General features: G+C 28.9%; 2 protein-coding genes across 2 annotated transcripts in view; both read right to left on the reverse strand.

Moving 5' to 3' along the window:
* The window catches only part of LOAG_18031 (hypothetical protein), a gene marked incomplete at both ends in the record, with an annotated part of 11,772 nt that extends 5,727 nt beyond the window's left edge, over positions 1-6,045 (reverse strand). The window contains 15 exons of the mRNA XM_020450701.1: positions 133-256; positions 589-733; positions 920-1,028; positions 1,198-1,340; positions 1,427-1,488; positions 1,792-1,989; positions 2,187-2,322; positions 2,547-2,675; positions 2,952-3,033; positions 3,386-3,475; positions 3,748-3,905; positions 4,398-4,504; positions 5,170-5,252; positions 5,583-5,740; positions 5,950-6,045. Of these exons, the coding sequence (XP_020305584.1) occupies positions 133-256; positions 589-733; positions 920-1,028; positions 1,198-1,340; positions 1,427-1,488; positions 1,792-1,989; positions 2,187-2,322; positions 2,547-2,675; positions 2,952-3,033; positions 3,386-3,475; positions 3,748-3,905; positions 4,398-4,504; positions 5,170-5,252; positions 5,583-5,740; positions 5,950-6,045 (1,820 nt within the window). The remainder of the gene's footprint in view (positions 1-132; positions 257-588; positions 734-919; positions 1,029-1,197; positions 1,341-1,426; positions 1,489-1,791; positions 1,990-2,186; positions 2,323-2,546; positions 2,676-2,951; positions 3,034-3,385; positions 3,476-3,747; positions 3,906-4,397; positions 4,505-5,169; positions 5,253-5,582; positions 5,741-5,949) is intronic.
* Positions 6,046-7,675: 1,630 nt separating this feature from the next.
* Positions 7,676-16,113, reverse strand: LOAG_06016 (glycogen phosphorylase). Its single transcript, XM_003141550.2, has 20 exons — positions 15,978-16,113; positions 15,336-15,452; positions 14,890-14,991; positions 13,866-14,048; positions 13,371-13,484; positions 13,038-13,170; positions 12,795-12,877; positions 12,355-12,498; positions 11,999-12,074; positions 11,708-11,871; positions 11,288-11,460; positions 10,702-10,816; positions 10,259-10,441; positions 9,754-9,879; positions 9,398-9,496; positions 9,114-9,236; positions 8,665-8,792; positions 8,408-8,542; positions 8,134-8,200; positions 7,676-7,922 (listed from the first exon to the last, which is right to left on the reverse strand). The coding sequence occupies exons 1-20, from the start codon at positions 16,098-16,100 to the stop codon at positions 7,746-7,748; spliced, it is 2,565 nt and encodes an 854-aa protein (XP_003141598.1). The 5' UTR covers positions 16,101-16,113; the 3' UTR covers positions 7,676-7,745.
* Between the last annotated feature and the right edge of the window lie 2,553 nt (positions 16,114-18,666).

The raw sequence follows: 18,666 nt of genomic DNA on the forward strand, positions 1-18,666 counted from the left end.
GACATTTCGAACCTGAAACAGAACACTTGCAATCGCTGATAGACATTCAATCCATCATTAATTTTTTTGGGCTTAGTTAGATTTCAAAAACAGAAAAAAAGCATCAAAATCAAGAGGATAAAAAGGGTTAACCTTATATATTTGATAATGTGTCCATCATCTGACATTTTCTCCCATTCATTCAAAGTACGTAAATTATGTAACCATTTAACATCATAAAAATCATCGTCGAAAGATGCAGTATTGGACGAATTATCTAAATAAACATTTTGGACGATGGATCGTTTTGGATAATACGTCATTTACTGGAGAAATTACTATCATAGGTTACCATTCGGCTTCATTATAATCACTAATCATTACAGACATAGTCATTATAGTGTTAAATATCATAGTTACATTCATTATATTAGTTACATTCATTATATTATAGTTACTAGTCTGCCTTGGATTTTATGAGTAATGCTTATGTTAGCCGAATGCGACTGTACCTCGCAATTTTTTTGAATTAACTAGCTTTCTATTCAGATTTACTGTTTCGAAAAAGAATTCAAATTTGAATTAACATATAACTAACATAAAACGTACTAATTCGAATAAGTTTCTTCGAAGATTTACGCTTCTTCTCAATCATTAACGTTGTACGATTGGCGAAAAAATTTGTTATCGCATCTTCAGCGGTATTCGGTGCGAAGATAATTAACGATGTTAACAATGAAATTAAGCAAATAAGCTGAAAAGTAAAAAACAACTTTTTTGAGCAAACATTGAGAGGAACAAATATGTTTTCATGATCGTTTAAATATCTTAAATCAAAGACTATCTTGACTTGTGCAGTAGTAGCTCTTTATTCGTAGAACTTGGCTGAAGCAATAGAAATTTGCAAATTTGAGAACTTAAATCGAATAAAGATTCTCACTTGTTTTTCATCTTTTGCTTCAATAATGCATCTTGCAATAACTTCCGCCGTGCGCACAGGACCAGAAGCAATGCAAAATGCATGAACATATGGAATAAATAACTTTGATCTGAAACAAAGAAATATAAAAGACTCCATTAAATTTATTCATTTGCTTAAGAAAAGTGAAGTAATGTTGAATAAGAATCCATTTCTGATCAAACGATTAAGATCTGAAAACTAAGAATTTAAATTCTAATACGGATTGATAAAAATTGCAATGTAAGATGAATACCAACTTTTCCCCACCAGCTATTGAATTTTGTATTGTTTCCTCCAGAACTTCAAAACTACTAGCACATCGTCTCAAGAGAGCACTTTCGCCGACATTATACATTGCTTGATTATGAACCAGTGATACCACCATCCCAATTATCTCTGTCTAGAAATAGCAGTAAAAGATAAAAAAATTAACATGTGTTTCGTTTTCAAGTTTGTAATTGAACATAAGCATGAGTTGTAACTTACCAAGATTTGCAAAGCACTATCTTTCATCGATGCCTGGAAAGCCTGATCGTAATCACCGAATTCTGAAAGAACAAATTTAGAAGTTTTTTTCCTGACATTTTAGCATTTTTATTTTCAAAGCGTTTTTCATAAAGACAAACACTTCTTTTGTGAGATATTCAACTTCGTTAAATTAGAACTTAAGTTTAACAAAAAGCGTTTGAAAAACAATATGATATATGGTATGGTAATAAAAGAAACAAAAGGACCACTGATAGATATGTGCAAGTAAAAACAAAAACAGGATTTATTTTTCAGGGAAAAAGAATCATTTTAATTTGTCAATTACTTCAGACTTAAAAAGAAAGAAAAAAAACACTGCAAACTTTCGAAAATATTATCATCGAAAGCTATTGGTAATATTAGTTCCACGATATGTGCCAAAGCATCCGAATTTAGATAAAATGTTATTTGACGCATAAATGCAGTATAAGTATATTCCATATTTGGCAATAATGGTAGCAGGCATTGCTTGTTTAGTTGTGACACATATTTCGCACCACTGATAATAAAACCAGTTGTAACTGAAATCTCTATCAATAAACAATTTTATTTTCCAAATAGAATTGGTTAATTTTGGAAGTCCACTTGTAGTAACTATAGAAAAATATCATAAGAGGTAAAATCTTATATGATCCTTTTGAAGGATGCAAGTAAAAATAAAATTTTTCAACTAATTAAATTCCTAGAATATCTAATTAAATTACAAAAGACAACTAACCCAAATCGTAAACATTATGCACTAAAAATCGCAATATATCTGGAGAATTTGCTACCATTTTTATGAGAAATGGTAATGATAAATTCTGCAGCTGTTCTGGGAGAGCTGTTGCATTTTCCAAGACATCTCGATCATTCTGCAAAAAAAGTCACTTCAAAGTAATTTTTACTTTTATTTCTTTTTAGATGAAAGCAACATGGAAACTATCCTGCAACTACTGCAGTTATCACACTATCAGCTTCATTTGGTGAGCACAAACTTAAACTGACGTAACTAATCAACAAAAGATCAATTACAAAGATCGTGTTTTCATATTTTTACTTAATATTAACATTCAGGATAAGTGATAACAAAACATACGCATATCATTTCTCGCATTGCATTCCTTAATTCGGCGTTGTTTTGAGTTGCAAGAAAAGTGAACACATCACATACTGACAGAAATTTTTGCTTATAACTTTCATGAACTTCTATAGGTACTTGACTGATCTAAAAAACAGGTCTAAAAAAACAACTTAAAAAATAAATAAAAAAACATGATAGCGATGAGTAAGATGAACAAATTTTAAAAGATTTAAATCACAGTAAATAGTTTTCAAAGTCTCGACCAAGAATTCATTGAATAATTAAAATGTATATGCAGTAATGGAAAATACTCGCCATTCTACAACTTATTGGCAGTAACGTTAGTTAAGCTGATATATCATAGATTGTTACATTGAAAATCAATTTCGAATTAGTGTTCATGAAGAACTGAAGAATTACCAGTACTGTGTTGAGATAGTGCTTGAAATCTTGTATTCCAATTTTTAACAAATGGGCAACAATGGTATCCGGAAACGAAGAACTATAAAGAGAAAGACCAATTTTTTTTAAACTAGAACATTTTTCAAAGCTTGATTTTTAGGCATTGAAAAAAAAAAAGGAATTTATTGAGAACTTACAGCAATTTTATAGAACCTATAATTAAGCCCATCGTAATTTCGAAATTTCATATAATACTATTTTTTTTTTTTGAAATTTCATATAATTTTGAAATTTCATATGAATTCGTAATTTCGAAGTTTCATATATTCGTAGTTTCGAAATTTCATATAACACATAAATCAACTATTTGTTACTGTTTATGCAGGAACAAAGAACACTAAAAAATCTATGAAAACTTCGAAAATCCTCAAAAATGCTAAAGTTGAACTTACGCAATGTGTAACCATATCCAAGCAAAGCAGAAACCATGTGCGGAAGCATCAATCAGTATAGAGAGGCATTCGTCAGGTGTAGTATTTAATCTGAAATTATTGACAAATAACAATTAAAGACAATTAAAAAAAAAAGATGAACATCCTATTCTTAAATACTACAAACATAGTTGTGTTCTTGTTCCTTTAATCTTGTATTCGTCAAAACATATTTCCGTGATTCTTAAACACTTTATAACTTCCAACCTTACTCTAGAAAAGTATGTTAAGAACGGTGGTAATTCTTTTTCTTTTAATTTTAGTAGCATTGGTTAAGTAATCTCATCCAAAATTCAAATAAAGATTTGTTTGAACAAACTCACAGCAAAGCGATCGCCTTATCGGTTAATTTGATAACACTAGAAACGGCTGGGCATGAATCAAATAATGCAAGCAAAGCAGGTGGCGTAATGCCAGCATTTTTTGCAATTGGACGTTCGTAATTATATTTACATATTTCAACAAACAGATTGCAAGCCCACTGAAAAAAAAAGAACTGCGGATTATTTCTGAGCATTTTTAAGAAAAAACTTGAATTTCTTATTCTTTACTTTATACGCCCATTTTTCTTCGATTTTAATGCAATTTTTCCACTATTAAATGATGCGAAATTTGATTGATAACAATTGCAATCGGAATTTTCTTTCAATGTTTCATGCCATCTATTTTCTCAAATCTATCAGAAGTGATCGACAAATCTGATAATGAGACACATATCACTTATAAGGTTACTCTTTTGAAATACTCTCACGAGTATAATCACTAAAGGCTCTTCGTTAAGTCTATCGGTTCCCTTAGAATAAGTAAATTAATGGGTAAGCTATCCTGATTCTTTCGCAACCCATTCTATCCGATTTAATTCCTTGACAAACCGAAATTTTCCTGCATGCTTTTCATATTCAGAAACTCTTCCAGTTAGCGTAAATCAGAACATCAGTGAGCAAGTCAGGAAACATAAAACAAGAAAATGTACCACAAGTACGTCAAATGCGAAGCCTTTCGATTGTGTTCTAGTTAGTAGACGTCGAAATTCACTTGTAAGCTTCCGTATGGCACGCTCAATGTTAGCAGTATCGGCTGCTGAAATGCTTAGAATAATTTATGTCTTTTCAGTCAAAAAAAAGACATAAATACCTTTGATAACTTCGAAACTTACAATTTAAAAAAATGAAATCCAATTAAAGAACTGTAACATTATCGAGAGTAATCAGAATTTATTTAACGCAAGAAATATTCCAAGATTTGTACAATTATATCGTGCTGCAAAAGATATATCAATCCCTTAAAAAAAGTCCTTAATAGTGGCTACAAATCGTCTCCTTTCAACCAAATCGTTCATCAACCATTCCATAGTTCAACTCACCGCAACTTAGCAAAATAACGGACAGTATTCCTGATGATATACAACTCTATTGTTTTTCGATTTTTGTAACTTCTCCAATCACTGCTCTACTTCTTTAGTGATTATAAATGAACTGAACAAGTCCACTCTCGCTTTTTCCCTATCTCCAGGTATCCGACTTAACCTAAAATCCCTATCTTACTCTTCATCTCTTTCGTCCAAGCCTTAGGTGATATTTGGACAATTAAGATCAAATTACCATTTAATTTCATACCTTCTCTATTACTAACATAGTACCAGTAGGTCAACCATAATTATGTTCAATGACTATTCCCTTATATAATGCTTAACTTACCATCCGTCATTTACGTGGAAATTTTGGAGTAAATTAAATTAGTCTAACCAATATGTGGATTTTCTTTTTTCGATAAATACAAATGTGTTGCTTCATGTGTCAGCATGCCAATATAGTTCAAAACAGCAGGCCTATAAATAAGTAATGACGATAATAAAGTTCACTCGTATATTTAACAATTCTCTGACTAACATGATAACTCTGGCAATAAAAGTGTAAGTCATCAATCAGATTTAAGCAAAAATATTTTTACCAGAACCACTTCGATTAGTTCAAACGTTTGCCTTAAAATTTACCGAAAATTTCATATGACACCCATTATACTAACATATAATGCTATTTTTAAAAAATTAATTTCCCTTATGCAATCAAAATTTTCCCCCGATGAATCATCATCTAATGTAAAAGCTATTTCACTTCTTTTATGAATTCCTACAAAACAAAAAATATATCAACTATACCTGGAACTCGGGATTTTTGATAAAATTTTTATGCAAGGATCCACCAAATGTGAAACAGCATTATTTGCCCATATTGGTCTTAGATTCCGATATACCATGCCAATATCATCAATTGCACCAGTAATTGCATAAATATCAACCATATATCGTTGCAACATCTGAAATTATTTAATTCAATTAACTTATCTGTATTATTGCCATTTATTAACAGCAGCTAATTGCAATCTTATATAAATATTTGCTAGATATTAGTAAATAATGTAAAAGAATGATTAACATTTGCTATATAATTGAAATTACTCAATCAACTCAATAGTTCAACTTAGAGCAAGTTATAAATCAATAAATACATTTTATACATCATTACCTGAGTATTGGGAAGTTCATCATCTTCTTCAGTCAAACGTATCGAAGGTGAATCATCCGCTGAAGTAACGTGAGACGATGATGGCCGAATTGACATATTTGAAATTAGTTCTCTTAAATTATTCGATAAAAATTAGAATAATACCATTCAATATACATATTTGTACAACTTCGCTACTGCAGTTGTTCATCTGAGGAGATAAATTTTGAACATCACCCGTAGATCAAGAATGCTCCATATCCCATAGCAATAATTATCACTTTTCATTATTGTGATAACTAAATAATCACGATCACAATCGTAATCATATAGATACATTTTTTATAATTGGAAATTTGTCATCGTCATTTTTATTTCGATAGTTCAAACAAGCTGTTCAAGAAGGAAACCCAGAAAAACTCAATTCTCTGTTAGATTTTCTATAATCTTACCTATCTATTAATATCAACCATTAATCTCATACTCCTACCTTTAATTACCTAAACAATAGTTCGACAATTTCAACTATTGTTGGTATCTTTTTCATTCATAAAAGTTAAATTTAAAAATAGAAAAATACTCAGAAAAATCATTTACTCTTAATTAAAAGCATACAAATCGATAAAGCTATTGTCATGATAAGGTATAATGGTAAAAGAAGTCTTACGAATAAAATCAATACCTCATTTGTGAAAATTAAAAAAACTAATTACTAATATTGCATTCAATGAAATTTAGAAAGACAATAAATATTGTAGCAAATGAGTCCTACTCCTTTTTTTTTTTTTTAGAACTAGAAAATTTAATTTATGCTTAAGAAAAAAATTTTCTATGCATAAGGTTTTTTATAAGATCAAAGATTTCATACATAATCCAGCATCACTTCTATCGATCTGCTTATATTTGCATATATTTCCATCATTTATACATTTCCTTTAACTTTAAATATTATGTGACCATTTCAACTTGGCAATTATGTTGGTCATTTTGATTCGTTAATTATGTAGTCATTTCGATGTACTAAACAGTATTATCATTCTTCCATCACAACTAATCGAATATAATGATCGGAAATTAAAACGTTTTCTCTTAGCTCTAAATCTCTATGATGATTATGATAATGATGTGAAGTTAATAAAGCAACAAAATAAAGTGTAAACACTTATCGAACGTAATTTCGAAAACAAAAAAATCTTTCAAATCTAAAAATTTTCAAAAGATAAGATTGGAATAAGTTGACCACTTCAATCAATTCCAATAATTTCATTGAATAATTCTTTTAATAATAGATAGATATGAAATAGAAAACATCTTGTTTTTTAAATTCATAAAGCTAAATTCATTAAATATATTAAGGCATGCTACAGTACCGAAAAATACATTTTGAAAAAAAAAATTCATGGCACAAATGTAAAGGCATATCGATATTCGTTAACATATATATTACTCAAATACAAATAATACAGTTAACTATATAGGAAGAAAAAAAAGATAAATTATCGCACTCAATCAATTCCAGTAATTTCATTGAATAATTAATTCCATATTTTTTTTAAAAAAAAAGGAAAAGGAAAACAATAAAGAAAAAACCTACACGATTAACCCTTAAAGAAAAAATGAGAGAAAAAAAAACCTAGAAGAAACTACAAGGAAAACTGTATCAATTTCTATCATTGCTTACATGTCGTATCACGACCCTTATCAGTCTTCCTGACAAACTTATCTAACAAGCTCATTCCTCTTATCATGGAAATCATATATTATCTAATCAAAAGCATATGAACAAAAAGAGGGAGAAAGGTGGAGTCGAAATGGTTTTATTTGCTATTCTGCTGCTGTTGATGTTCGGAACTTTCGAATGGTGCCGGCAATTTAAGTTCGCCTGGTGTTACATCCCAAATCTGCCGAGCATATTCTGCAATTGTACGATCCGTACTGAATTTACCGCTACTTGCAATGTTCATTAAAGCCATACGTGTCCATTTATCCGCATTCTGGAAAGATTTTCATTCGGTACATGAAATCGTTTTAAAGCAAATAAAGAGAATAAGTTGAATTATGCAAACATAGGATAAATAAGTTAAATAAGGTTTACAAAGAGTCTTTTATCAGGAATAAAAGCTTCAATAATAACTTAACTTCCGTTTGAGAATTCAGAAAAATATTCCAAAAAACGTTAAAGATAAAATGAACCAACATACAAACCTGATAAGTACGTTCTACTTCCAGCTGACACTTGATAAATGCATCATAATCAGCGCACACCATAAAACTTAAAAAAAATTTTTAATTAAAATACATTTATTTTTCAACCGAGTTAAAGTTTCAAAAGTAAAAATTAATTTGAGTTCAACCCCTTATAACAATACCTTAAATAATCCTTAGGTATCCCTCGCATAATATTTGCCCATACTTTTCCCATGAACGTCTCTCTCTCATTCTGCATAATAACATTTTACAAACATATGGAAAAACTTACCGATCCCATTTCTTTAATGCCATTGCAACATCTTGCAGTAAATTAGGCTGATCAGGACTAAAGAAACCAGATTCAATTTGCTCAATAATTTTTGCAAGTTCTGGATTTCTGTTAATGAAATCCTCTGGATTGTAACTGAAAAAAAAAGAAGAATGATATATAAATGATAAATAAAGAACTTTTAGCAACGAAAGCCTTTTTAGGTTGTCATGTAGGAATAAGTATAAAATATTATCCCATGTCATTGACAAACTTACCCTTTTTTGCCAAGTGCATCAACATCATCAACTTCCATACCAAAGATGAAAATATTCTCACGACCCATTTCTTCCATCATTTCTACATTAGCTCCATCAAGAGTACCAATTGTTAGCGCACCATTCAACTTAAATAATTCCACATTTATAGTGTTACTTGTTTTTCATCTTTTCACTAAATTTCATTCATAAACCATATAATTCATTATGTTTATGAGTTTTTCGTTGATTTTTCCATGCATCGCTAAAATCTCTACAATAAACTTCATGTTACAAAGTAGAATCACTATAATATCAATTAACTCTCATACAAGTTCTACAAATCTAACTATTATTCACCGAAATGACATTACTGCTAGCTGTCATGAAGAACTTCAAAGGATACAAGATTATCAGATAATACAGGCTGTTAGAATGATAATTAGTAGAAGTGAAATTGTAAAACTAACCATGAATTTCATGTTACCCGTTCCACTAGCTTCCGTACCAGCAGTTGAGATCTGTTCACTGAGATCTGCAGCTGGAATAATTTTTTCTGCTAGAGAAACGCGATAATTTTCCAGAAATACCACCTAAAACGACCAGTTTTTTTGGAGCAATTGATGAGTGCTGGAATTTGTAGAACTTTTCGGCGTTTTTTGATAGAAAATTTCATTATCAACTCCATCCCTTCTCTTATAATGCCATCGAAAGGAAATTTTTTTCTGTATCCTTTAAAAAAAAAAGTTAAAACCTTCAGTTTATCCCCAACAATTGGATCATGGTTTATTACATCGCCAACACAGCCGATCAGTTTAATAATTTGCTTTGCCATATGATATCCTGGAGCTGCCTGCAGTAAATACCAACCCATAATAGAATCCCAAAAATTTGCTAAACAATTCAGAAAAAAGATCACCTTAATCTTTAAAATAATATTTTACTGGGAAAATCTTTTAAAAAATCTTGAAAGTCTTATTTTCCAGAAATTATACTAGTAAAAAATTTCTAAAATTTAGAGATATAACAAAAAATTTGTCAAAATTTTCGTTCAGTTAACTACCCAAAAAAACTTGAAAGATTTTAAATAAAAAACGATAGAAATACAACCTTTCCGCCAAAAATTACGGTACGCGGAACAATATTTGCATTTGGATTAGTTTTAATACGATTATAAAGTGTAATAACATGCAGTACATTCAGTAGTTGACGTTTGTATTCGTGAATTCGTTTGACCTGTAATTATTTAAATCATTTGCTTACCAACATAAATAACTTTTCTTTTTTTTTTGAAAAGTCCTTATGTATCAACAGACTTATGTGAATTCAACCTTTTTCTTTTTTTAATGGTTGATACTAATGCAACTGAAATCACAGTGAAGTCTTCAAATAAGCCGTAGTATACAGTATAATGTAATAAAAGAAATGAAACTTGGTATCAAATATTAGTCATCATGTGCACATAAAACGCACTACTGGGGATTACTTGTCAACTATTAGAAATTGCTTGTCATAAAAACCACTTACCAAGCAATAATGATATAAGATAAATAAGAAACAAAAGTTTTAGTATAACTTAAGATTGATGAAGTGAAAATGACGAAAAATAACGTACGTGAATATCAAAAATACTAGATGGATTGATTTTAATATTATATTCTTCTTCGATGTATTGCGCTACACGCATTTTATTTTCTTGCTTTACCCGGCGAATTGCATCCAAAAAGCCTAAATCGTTAGCAAATTTTTTCAGTTCTTGCAATTTGTCAAGATCCGTAATCCAATCTTCTCCAATTTTCTGAAAAATAGAAAATCAACGTTAATTTAATAAAGTACCATTCATAAATTGTAATTCTCCGCTGCTATCTACAACCTGATTAAAACGGAGTACCTTTTGAAGGTCCTTGAAGGACGGATAGTGTGATTCCTTTTGAGGCAATCGATATATTATTCATTTCAGCCAAATTAAATAACACAGCATATTAAATGCGCGATAAGTCATGGAAATCATATTAAAGGTATTTACAAGTTTTCAGTCCAGATCTTCAGAAATCTTACCTCACAAATAACATCTGCAAGAGATGGATTTGATAACAAAAGCCAGCGTCGCGGTGTTATACCATTAGTTTTATTTTGGAATCGATCCGGGAAAAATTCATGGAAATCTTTGAATCTGAAATGAAATTTATAAATTTTCAAGTTAATATGCATCAAAACCAGCCCTCCACAGTAAATAAAATAAAAACAAGGGTGACAATAAAGAAAAGAGATAAGGGATTTGGTGTTACAACAATTCTTGGCATAAATGACAAATCAGACTATATTTAAAAAGTGGCGATCTGTGGAACCAAGTATTAACAACTATTTTCCAGGTGTGTGAGACAGTTTCCTCAATGCAGTGCTAATATTTTTTATCATCTAAATTTCAGATATTAAATCTCATTTTACATTTCATCACGTTACGCATCATGTTAGTGCAACGTAGTAAAAATTGCAATGAAGCTTAGTATCTTAAAGGCAATATTAAATGTCTTAAAGGCAATCTTAAAGGCAATATTAATTTCTTTAACTCGATGAGATAAAATAATTAATAGCAAGTTCAAACTAAAATATGAAACGTAATAAGTTTCGAAATTAAGCTTACACGGTTTTCTTCAACAGATCTGAATGTAAAGCAGCAACACCATTAATTGCATGTGAGCCAACGATACACAGATGTGCCATATTGATTCGTTTTTCACCAAATCCATCCGCTTCCTCCACAATTGACATACGACGCATACGATCGAAATCTCCTGGATATCGTGCAGATATCGCCTTAACAATTCAATTTCTATAGTTTTTTCTAGAACAATTCATAAATAGCCAAAAATATCGCATTCTAAATAACTCTTGGTTTAGCTAAATAAACAAATTGAAAATGTAGAAGAGCTTAGAAACCAAATATTTCCAAATCACGTTCTTACTAAATAAATTTAATTTAGGCTACCAAAAGTGAATCAACCTCGAAACCAGATCAACAAAACTACTAAATCATTTAATTAAGTACAGCAAAGTAACTTACATCCATGAAAACTTGATTGATTTGGTATATGATTTCGAGATGTCGTGGCAGTAAATTTCCAAGTAATGATACTGGCCAACGTTCAAGAGCTTCTGGCAAAAGCGTATGATTGGTATATGCAAATGTTTTCACGCAAATGTCGAAAGCTTTATCGAATGGTAATCCTGAAATTAAATATTGCAACTTTTTTCCAAAAAATTTTTCAAAAAGCTGAAAACTATATAAACAAGCAGAATTGTCAAAGTTCGTTCATTGATAAATCAGGAATTGAACGAAATGGTTATAACAGACCTTCGACGTCCACAAACAAACGGATGAGTTCCGGAATACCGATTGATGGATGAGTGTCGTTCAGTTGAATTGCAACCTAAAGAGAAAAAATAATTTCAAAATTATGACACTTCAAATAAAACTTTACTTTAATCAGAAATTAAAGTTCCACTTCTCCCCATTTGTTGCGCTAATTCATTTCCAAGCCATTCCACAATCAGATTTACTTCACTTTTCGATGAAGGATTGATGAATCAATTGTCATACAATAGAAGTCAAGAGTTTGAAATAAAATTCCGAATTTTACTTTTAAAACCGATGATATCAGGTTGGACAACATTAGATCATTCCTATTGTAAGATTTAACTCATAATTACCTTTTCATGGAAATTCTCCATACTTGATCGAACAGCATCACGGCAACCATATTTGCTTGATTTGAAACGCCTAATGATATCCTGTAGTGTAGCTGCTACCAGGAAATATTGTTGTTTGAGACGAAGTTCCTTCCCAATGAAGACCTAAAAATCGACCCTCCTCATTTTACAACTCATTTATGATTTATCACTCCCAATATGATAAATTGATATTTGTAAAAATTGCTAAGACTTTCGTCACTCAGTTCTTATGTTGACAGTATGACATCTAAATTGTGAAAACTATCACATATGATGATTTCCTAAGTACAGCTTATAATATTGAAAGTTAAATTATATCGTTTCATCCATTTCTTTGGATTCTCTGTGTTAATCATTACTAATTTAACTATAGATTACGCTGTTTATTATGAACCAATTAAAAGATCGAAAAGCAGTACATTATCATTGGGATATAAGACACGAGTAACATTCTCGGAGATATTACGATCCATTACTGCTTGCACATAATCACCATCATTGACTGCAAAATTAACAAAAGTACTACTGAGATCATGATCAAAACTGTTAGTTACATATGCAAAGGTTGATATAAATTTTTATTCAACTTTAAATAGCTCTAAGGCAATTAATAGTTCTGAAAATATTATTGTTAACTGAAAACTTCAATTTCAAAAACGTACAAAACTTCAAATGGAATTTGTTTTCTGCTTTCGCTGACCACAAACGTAACGTGTTCACAACATTATTCCGAAAACCAGGAACAGGTGTATCATATGGCATTGCAAACATCAACTGTGTATTAACCCATTTGCTCTGGAATTTGGCTTTTAGTTTACATTTTTCTTTAAAAAAAGAAAGAAAAATTGAACCTAATCTTTGAAGTTTTTTTTTAATCCAATAAGAAACTTGAAAGGAAAATTCTCTGGTTATATTTTAAAAATAAAGTATAATATTATTAGCAAATCACTATATCACGAAAAGATTTCACTGATGAAAGTAAAATATTTACTAACATTGCCATTTGCATCTTTTTCAACATTCCCGTAAAAATTGATTGGTAACATATATTCGGGACGAGATTTCTCCCATGGATTACCAAATCGTAACCAATCATCTGGTTCTTCAACCTAAAGCATTTTTATCCTCTAATATTTGCAAATTTTGTTTTGCATATTCATGATGCTTTGTTTGTCGAATATCTTATCCGTCATTGCTATTATTTCTTTCACATTCTTTCATAAGCACAAAAGAAAAAAATATCTCTGTAATAATTTTTCAAATAATGTGCATATATTATGTATTGAAATGTAACAAAAAACAGAAAAAATTTGGACTTTGCATCAAATAAAAATAAAAAAAATCATTACTATCAATCATAACTAATAATAAATTTCCTTATGATATACTGTCATTATATATTTGCGATATCCAATATACAATGATTCATTCAACGAATTATTTTAACTTTTCATTTTTCTGTTAAATTGATGAAAAATGGATAAACATACTTGCCAACCATCCCGAATAAGCTGTTTGAAAATACCATATTCGTAACGTAGACCATATCCATAAGCAGCAATACCCAATGTAGCCATTGAATCAAGAAAACATGCTGCCAAACGACCAAGACCACCATTTCCAAGGCCAGCATCTTCTTCAATTTCTTGTAATTCCTCCACATCAAGACCAAGCTATTAAAAGAAAAAGAAAACATAAGTTAAAAATTTGAATGTTGATTTTTCATCGAAATAAAAAAATTGAAAAAATGATTTTGAGAAGAAAAAAAAAGAAACATATATTTTTGGGAGAAAAATAAATAACTTTTCGTTTCTTTTTTTTTTCTCAAACACAAATTTAAACGATAAAAATTATTTGCTTAAAGAGATATTTGTTGAAAGTTCCAGCATAGCTATTGTTAGATTAACAGATGTTATTTTTGATAATCAACTTTTGAACAGATAAAAATTTTGATTATTTTAAAATGTGCTAAATATAAATAGAGATGATGATTACAAAATTTCATTACGATACTATAAATCATTAAAATATGATTGGGAACGACATATATATATACTACTTCAATGATTTGTGCTATTTTGTTGAATTCTAATTCAACAACTAAAATAACAATTGTAGAAGTTCTAATGATTATCCTGTAGGTTTGATATATGTTATGGAAAGTTGAATAAATCATTTTAAAGAGTTCAAAAGATCTAATTGAAGTGATAAAGTAAGAGAAAGAAGATGTAATACATTAATGACAAAGTTTTAAAAAAGGCCAAAAGAAAATCTCTCAAACGATATATTATCACAAAGAATTTCATAAACTAATCCCAACCTATTATCAGTAATCTTTTATCAACAATGATGGATTGAATCAATGGGCATTTACAAGTGATTCGGTTCACATTGGGTATGAACTGACCAATCTTAATGTCCATTTTGCAACATCATTGTGAAATTTTGTTAATCCCTGATGACCCGAACATAAAATATTGATTTATTTATAAACTACTGAAATGTTACTTTTACCTGATATAAAGCTTCATCGATTGCTGCTTGAATACCAATATTCATCATCGTATTGGATAACGTTCGACCCATGTAAAATTCCAACGACAAGTAGTAAACACGCTAGAAAAAAATTCGCTCCAATTAAGAATGACTTAATTAATTAGGAACTAAAAATGACTAAACGGAAAAAAAAGAAAAAAGAAAAAACTTCTCATGTAAAAAATTCTAATTGCTTGAAATTTGCATGAAATCATAGAAATGAATTTTATTCCAAAATTAAATTGAAAAATGAAATTACGTTAGTAGTTGGGTAAGTAAGTGAATGAGTAATTAAGTAAATAAGTAAGCAAGTAAGTAAGTAAGTAAATTACGTAAATAGCTGAATAAGTGAGTGAGTAAGTAAGTAAATAAATGGGAGAGTAAGTCAGTAAGTGAAGTAAGTAAATAAGTAAGTAAGTAATTACCTTTGGATCTTTGTCGTAGTAATATTGCTGTGTACGAATCCATCGGCTCACCAAATGATCTCGGACAGTATTTGCCAGAGCAAAGTAATAATCCCGAGGTGTTGCTACATTTCGATCCTAAAATTTAGTAATTAATTAAAAGAAAAAGATGAAAGATATACTTTTCTCAGTTTTAAAAACGAAAAATTCTTTCCTAACTAACAGAACATATAATTCGGTTGAATTTGACCAATACTGTTAATCTTTATTCTGCTGCTAAATATAATTATTTTTCATTTTCTAATTCAGCATAAACTTTTTTCCAATTCATTAAAATTTTTAGAATACAAATGGCCGAATAATTTGATTTCAATTATTCGTCTACTTCTATCCCAAAGGAGTGTTCGCTGGTGAATAGCCAAATAATTGAAATATCAAATTATTCGATTACTTCTATTCCAAGAGATTATTTGCTACGAATAGCCGAATAATGGAAATATCAAATTATTCAGCTACTTCTACTCCGAAAGATTGTTTGCTATGAATAAAGAAGTAGCTCAAATAATTTAATATTTCAATTATTCGATTATTACTATTCCAAAAACAATACTATTTGCTATATTTAGTAGAAAAAAAAAAAAAATTAATTCTTTTCAATAAAACCTTAATGATTGAGAAATGAAGATGACGATTAAAGGAAGTTTTGATATTTGAAACATTTTCCACTTGAGCAATTCCACGTACGCTAATTTGCTTACGACGATCACGATCGGTGAGTAATGCCATTTTCTTATTTTTTCCTTCAAAATAATCCAATCATTCATAATACTTTGCTAACATTTATAAAAACGATTTTGCAAAAGTAATTTTTCAAAAAAAAAAAAAATTATAATTTACAAAATAAATTAATAAAAACGTTGAAAGAAGAGGAAATAGGGGGAATAAACATGATCATAAATTATAGGATATGTAATATTTGATCGAATAATTATTAAGAATTAAATGATGATAGTATAGCAGCAATGATATTAATGATAATCACTGATAACAATCACTGTATGGAAATACAGATAAGATTGTGACAGTAAAAATAAGATATGCAATATTTGATGTAATGATGAATAAGAATTAAGTGATGATAGTATAACAGTAATGATGTTAATGATAATCATCACTAGTGATAATCATTGTATAGGAATACAGATAAGATTGTGGTAGTAAAAATTATGAGTGAAAAAACGAAAAAGGAATGGTAATTAACTTATTTTAGATGAAAGATATAAAAAGATAAATGATAATGAACTTATCCTCGATGAGTGATATGAAGATAATAAAATGATAAAAAGATTTGAGAAATGGTCAGAGTTTTTATTTCACTATAAATAGCCAAAATTTTTGTTTCATTATAAATGGCCAGAGCTTTTATTTTATTATAAATAGCCAGAGTTATTGTTGTTTCATTATAAATGGCCAGAGTTTTTATTTCATTATAAATGGCCAAAGCTTTTATTTTATTGCAAATGGCCAAAGCTTTTGTTTTATCACAAGTGGCCAGAGTTTTTATTTCATCATAAATAGCCAGAATTTTTACTCTTCTATCACATTGAGTATTAATAGATGGAAAGAAAACAAAAATATATTTTATTAGGACTAAAAAATCAATTTCTTTTTTTTTTTTTTGTCCCATATTTCGATTTCTACTATATATCGTTTACTAATGATCTTTGCTCTTTATTATTTTCGTAATATATCTTTTACTGAAAAATAGTAAATGTTTGAAGAACTTGAAATCAATTGTATGCCTTCAATACATTCAATAATTTATATGCTCTCCTGTCAGATACAAATATTGATCCGGAAATGTTCCGGAATTTCACTTTTAAATCAGTTTTCTTTTTTTTTTTCTCATACCTTAGAATAGATATTAACAGTACTATAATTATTAAATAAGCTTAACAGTACTAGGAATCATACAAATACCTATTAAAAATGGTTCATCAATTTCATCGATATGTCACATTTCATACTCCTTCCTGCATTTGATCATTCAACCATATTGTCAACTATTTGCTAATGCTATATATAAACAACATTAGCAACCTGTTTACTTGGCTCTTTTCTCATTTATTTATTTATCGACTTATTTACTTACTTAGTTACTTACTTACTTATTTACTTACTTGATTATTCATTTATTTGCATATTTTACTTTAACTCCATTATTGTTTAATTTACTCACAATCCTTCCTTTACTTTCAATTTTCTCATCTAAAATTAAAATTAAAATTGTTAAAAAAAAAAAAGTCAAAATATAATAGAACTGTATAAATGCCTATTAAACTATTCGCTTCTTTTTTTTTTTTTTTCTTCTCTTTTAGATAATTCTTATTAAGAATGAATTATTTTTAAAAATTAATTGATTAATAATTTCAACATATGCATTATATTATTATCTATCATTTATCAAAAATTAACATATATTATCACATCATTTGATTATTAGTAATTTTTGCATATGCATTAATTAGTTGTCATTGTCAAATTAACACATGTATGTCACATCTATCATTTATCAAAAATATTTATATCGAAATTTCTAAATTCCTTTTTTTTTTAAATTTCAATTTCAAAAGTTAAATGCCCTAAAGATGTAAAGGGAAGAAAAAATGAATGAATGAATTAAATTAAATCAAATTAAATTAAATTAAATTAAGAGAAGGAACATGTGATATGCATGCTTTTCACAAAATAAAATATTAAAAATTGTGAAAGTAAACTAATAATAACTCTATCCAACATCATACGGATGCTAACATTTAGCTTAAATATTAACTAAGTTGTAACAATGGAACTAAACAACAACTGACTACCCCCTCCTGTATTATGTCTATATTCACATACATACATACATATATACATACACATACACACATACACATATACATACATACATACATACATACATACATACATACATACATACATACATACATACATACATACAAGAACAGCATTCACAAATATTTTTTTTCTTCACACTCCCTAAAAACTAAAAACCGAATTTACAGCCCTGCAAATAACATTTGAACAACAGAAAAACAGCATTTCCACTTTCACATTTCAATCTGAACATTAAAAAGTGATGATGATAATAATAGTAGTTATAATTTTGATAATGATAATGATAATGATAATAATGATGATCCTAATATTTGAAATGATAATATTAGTAATAGTGAAAAATTTTGTAATGATAATCATTATTAGTATTGTTGTTATGAATTTTAAAAAAAAAAAAAAAAAAGAAAAAGAAGAAAGAAAAGAAAAAAGAAAATGAGAGTAATAATAGTAA

The sequence above is a fragment of the Loa loa genome (assembly GCF_000183805.2).
Source record: "Loa loa unplaced genomic scaffold supercont3.179, whole genome shotgun sequence".
Lineage (NCBI taxonomy): Eukaryota > Metazoa > Nematoda > Chromadorea > Rhabditida > Onchocercidae > Loa > Loa loa.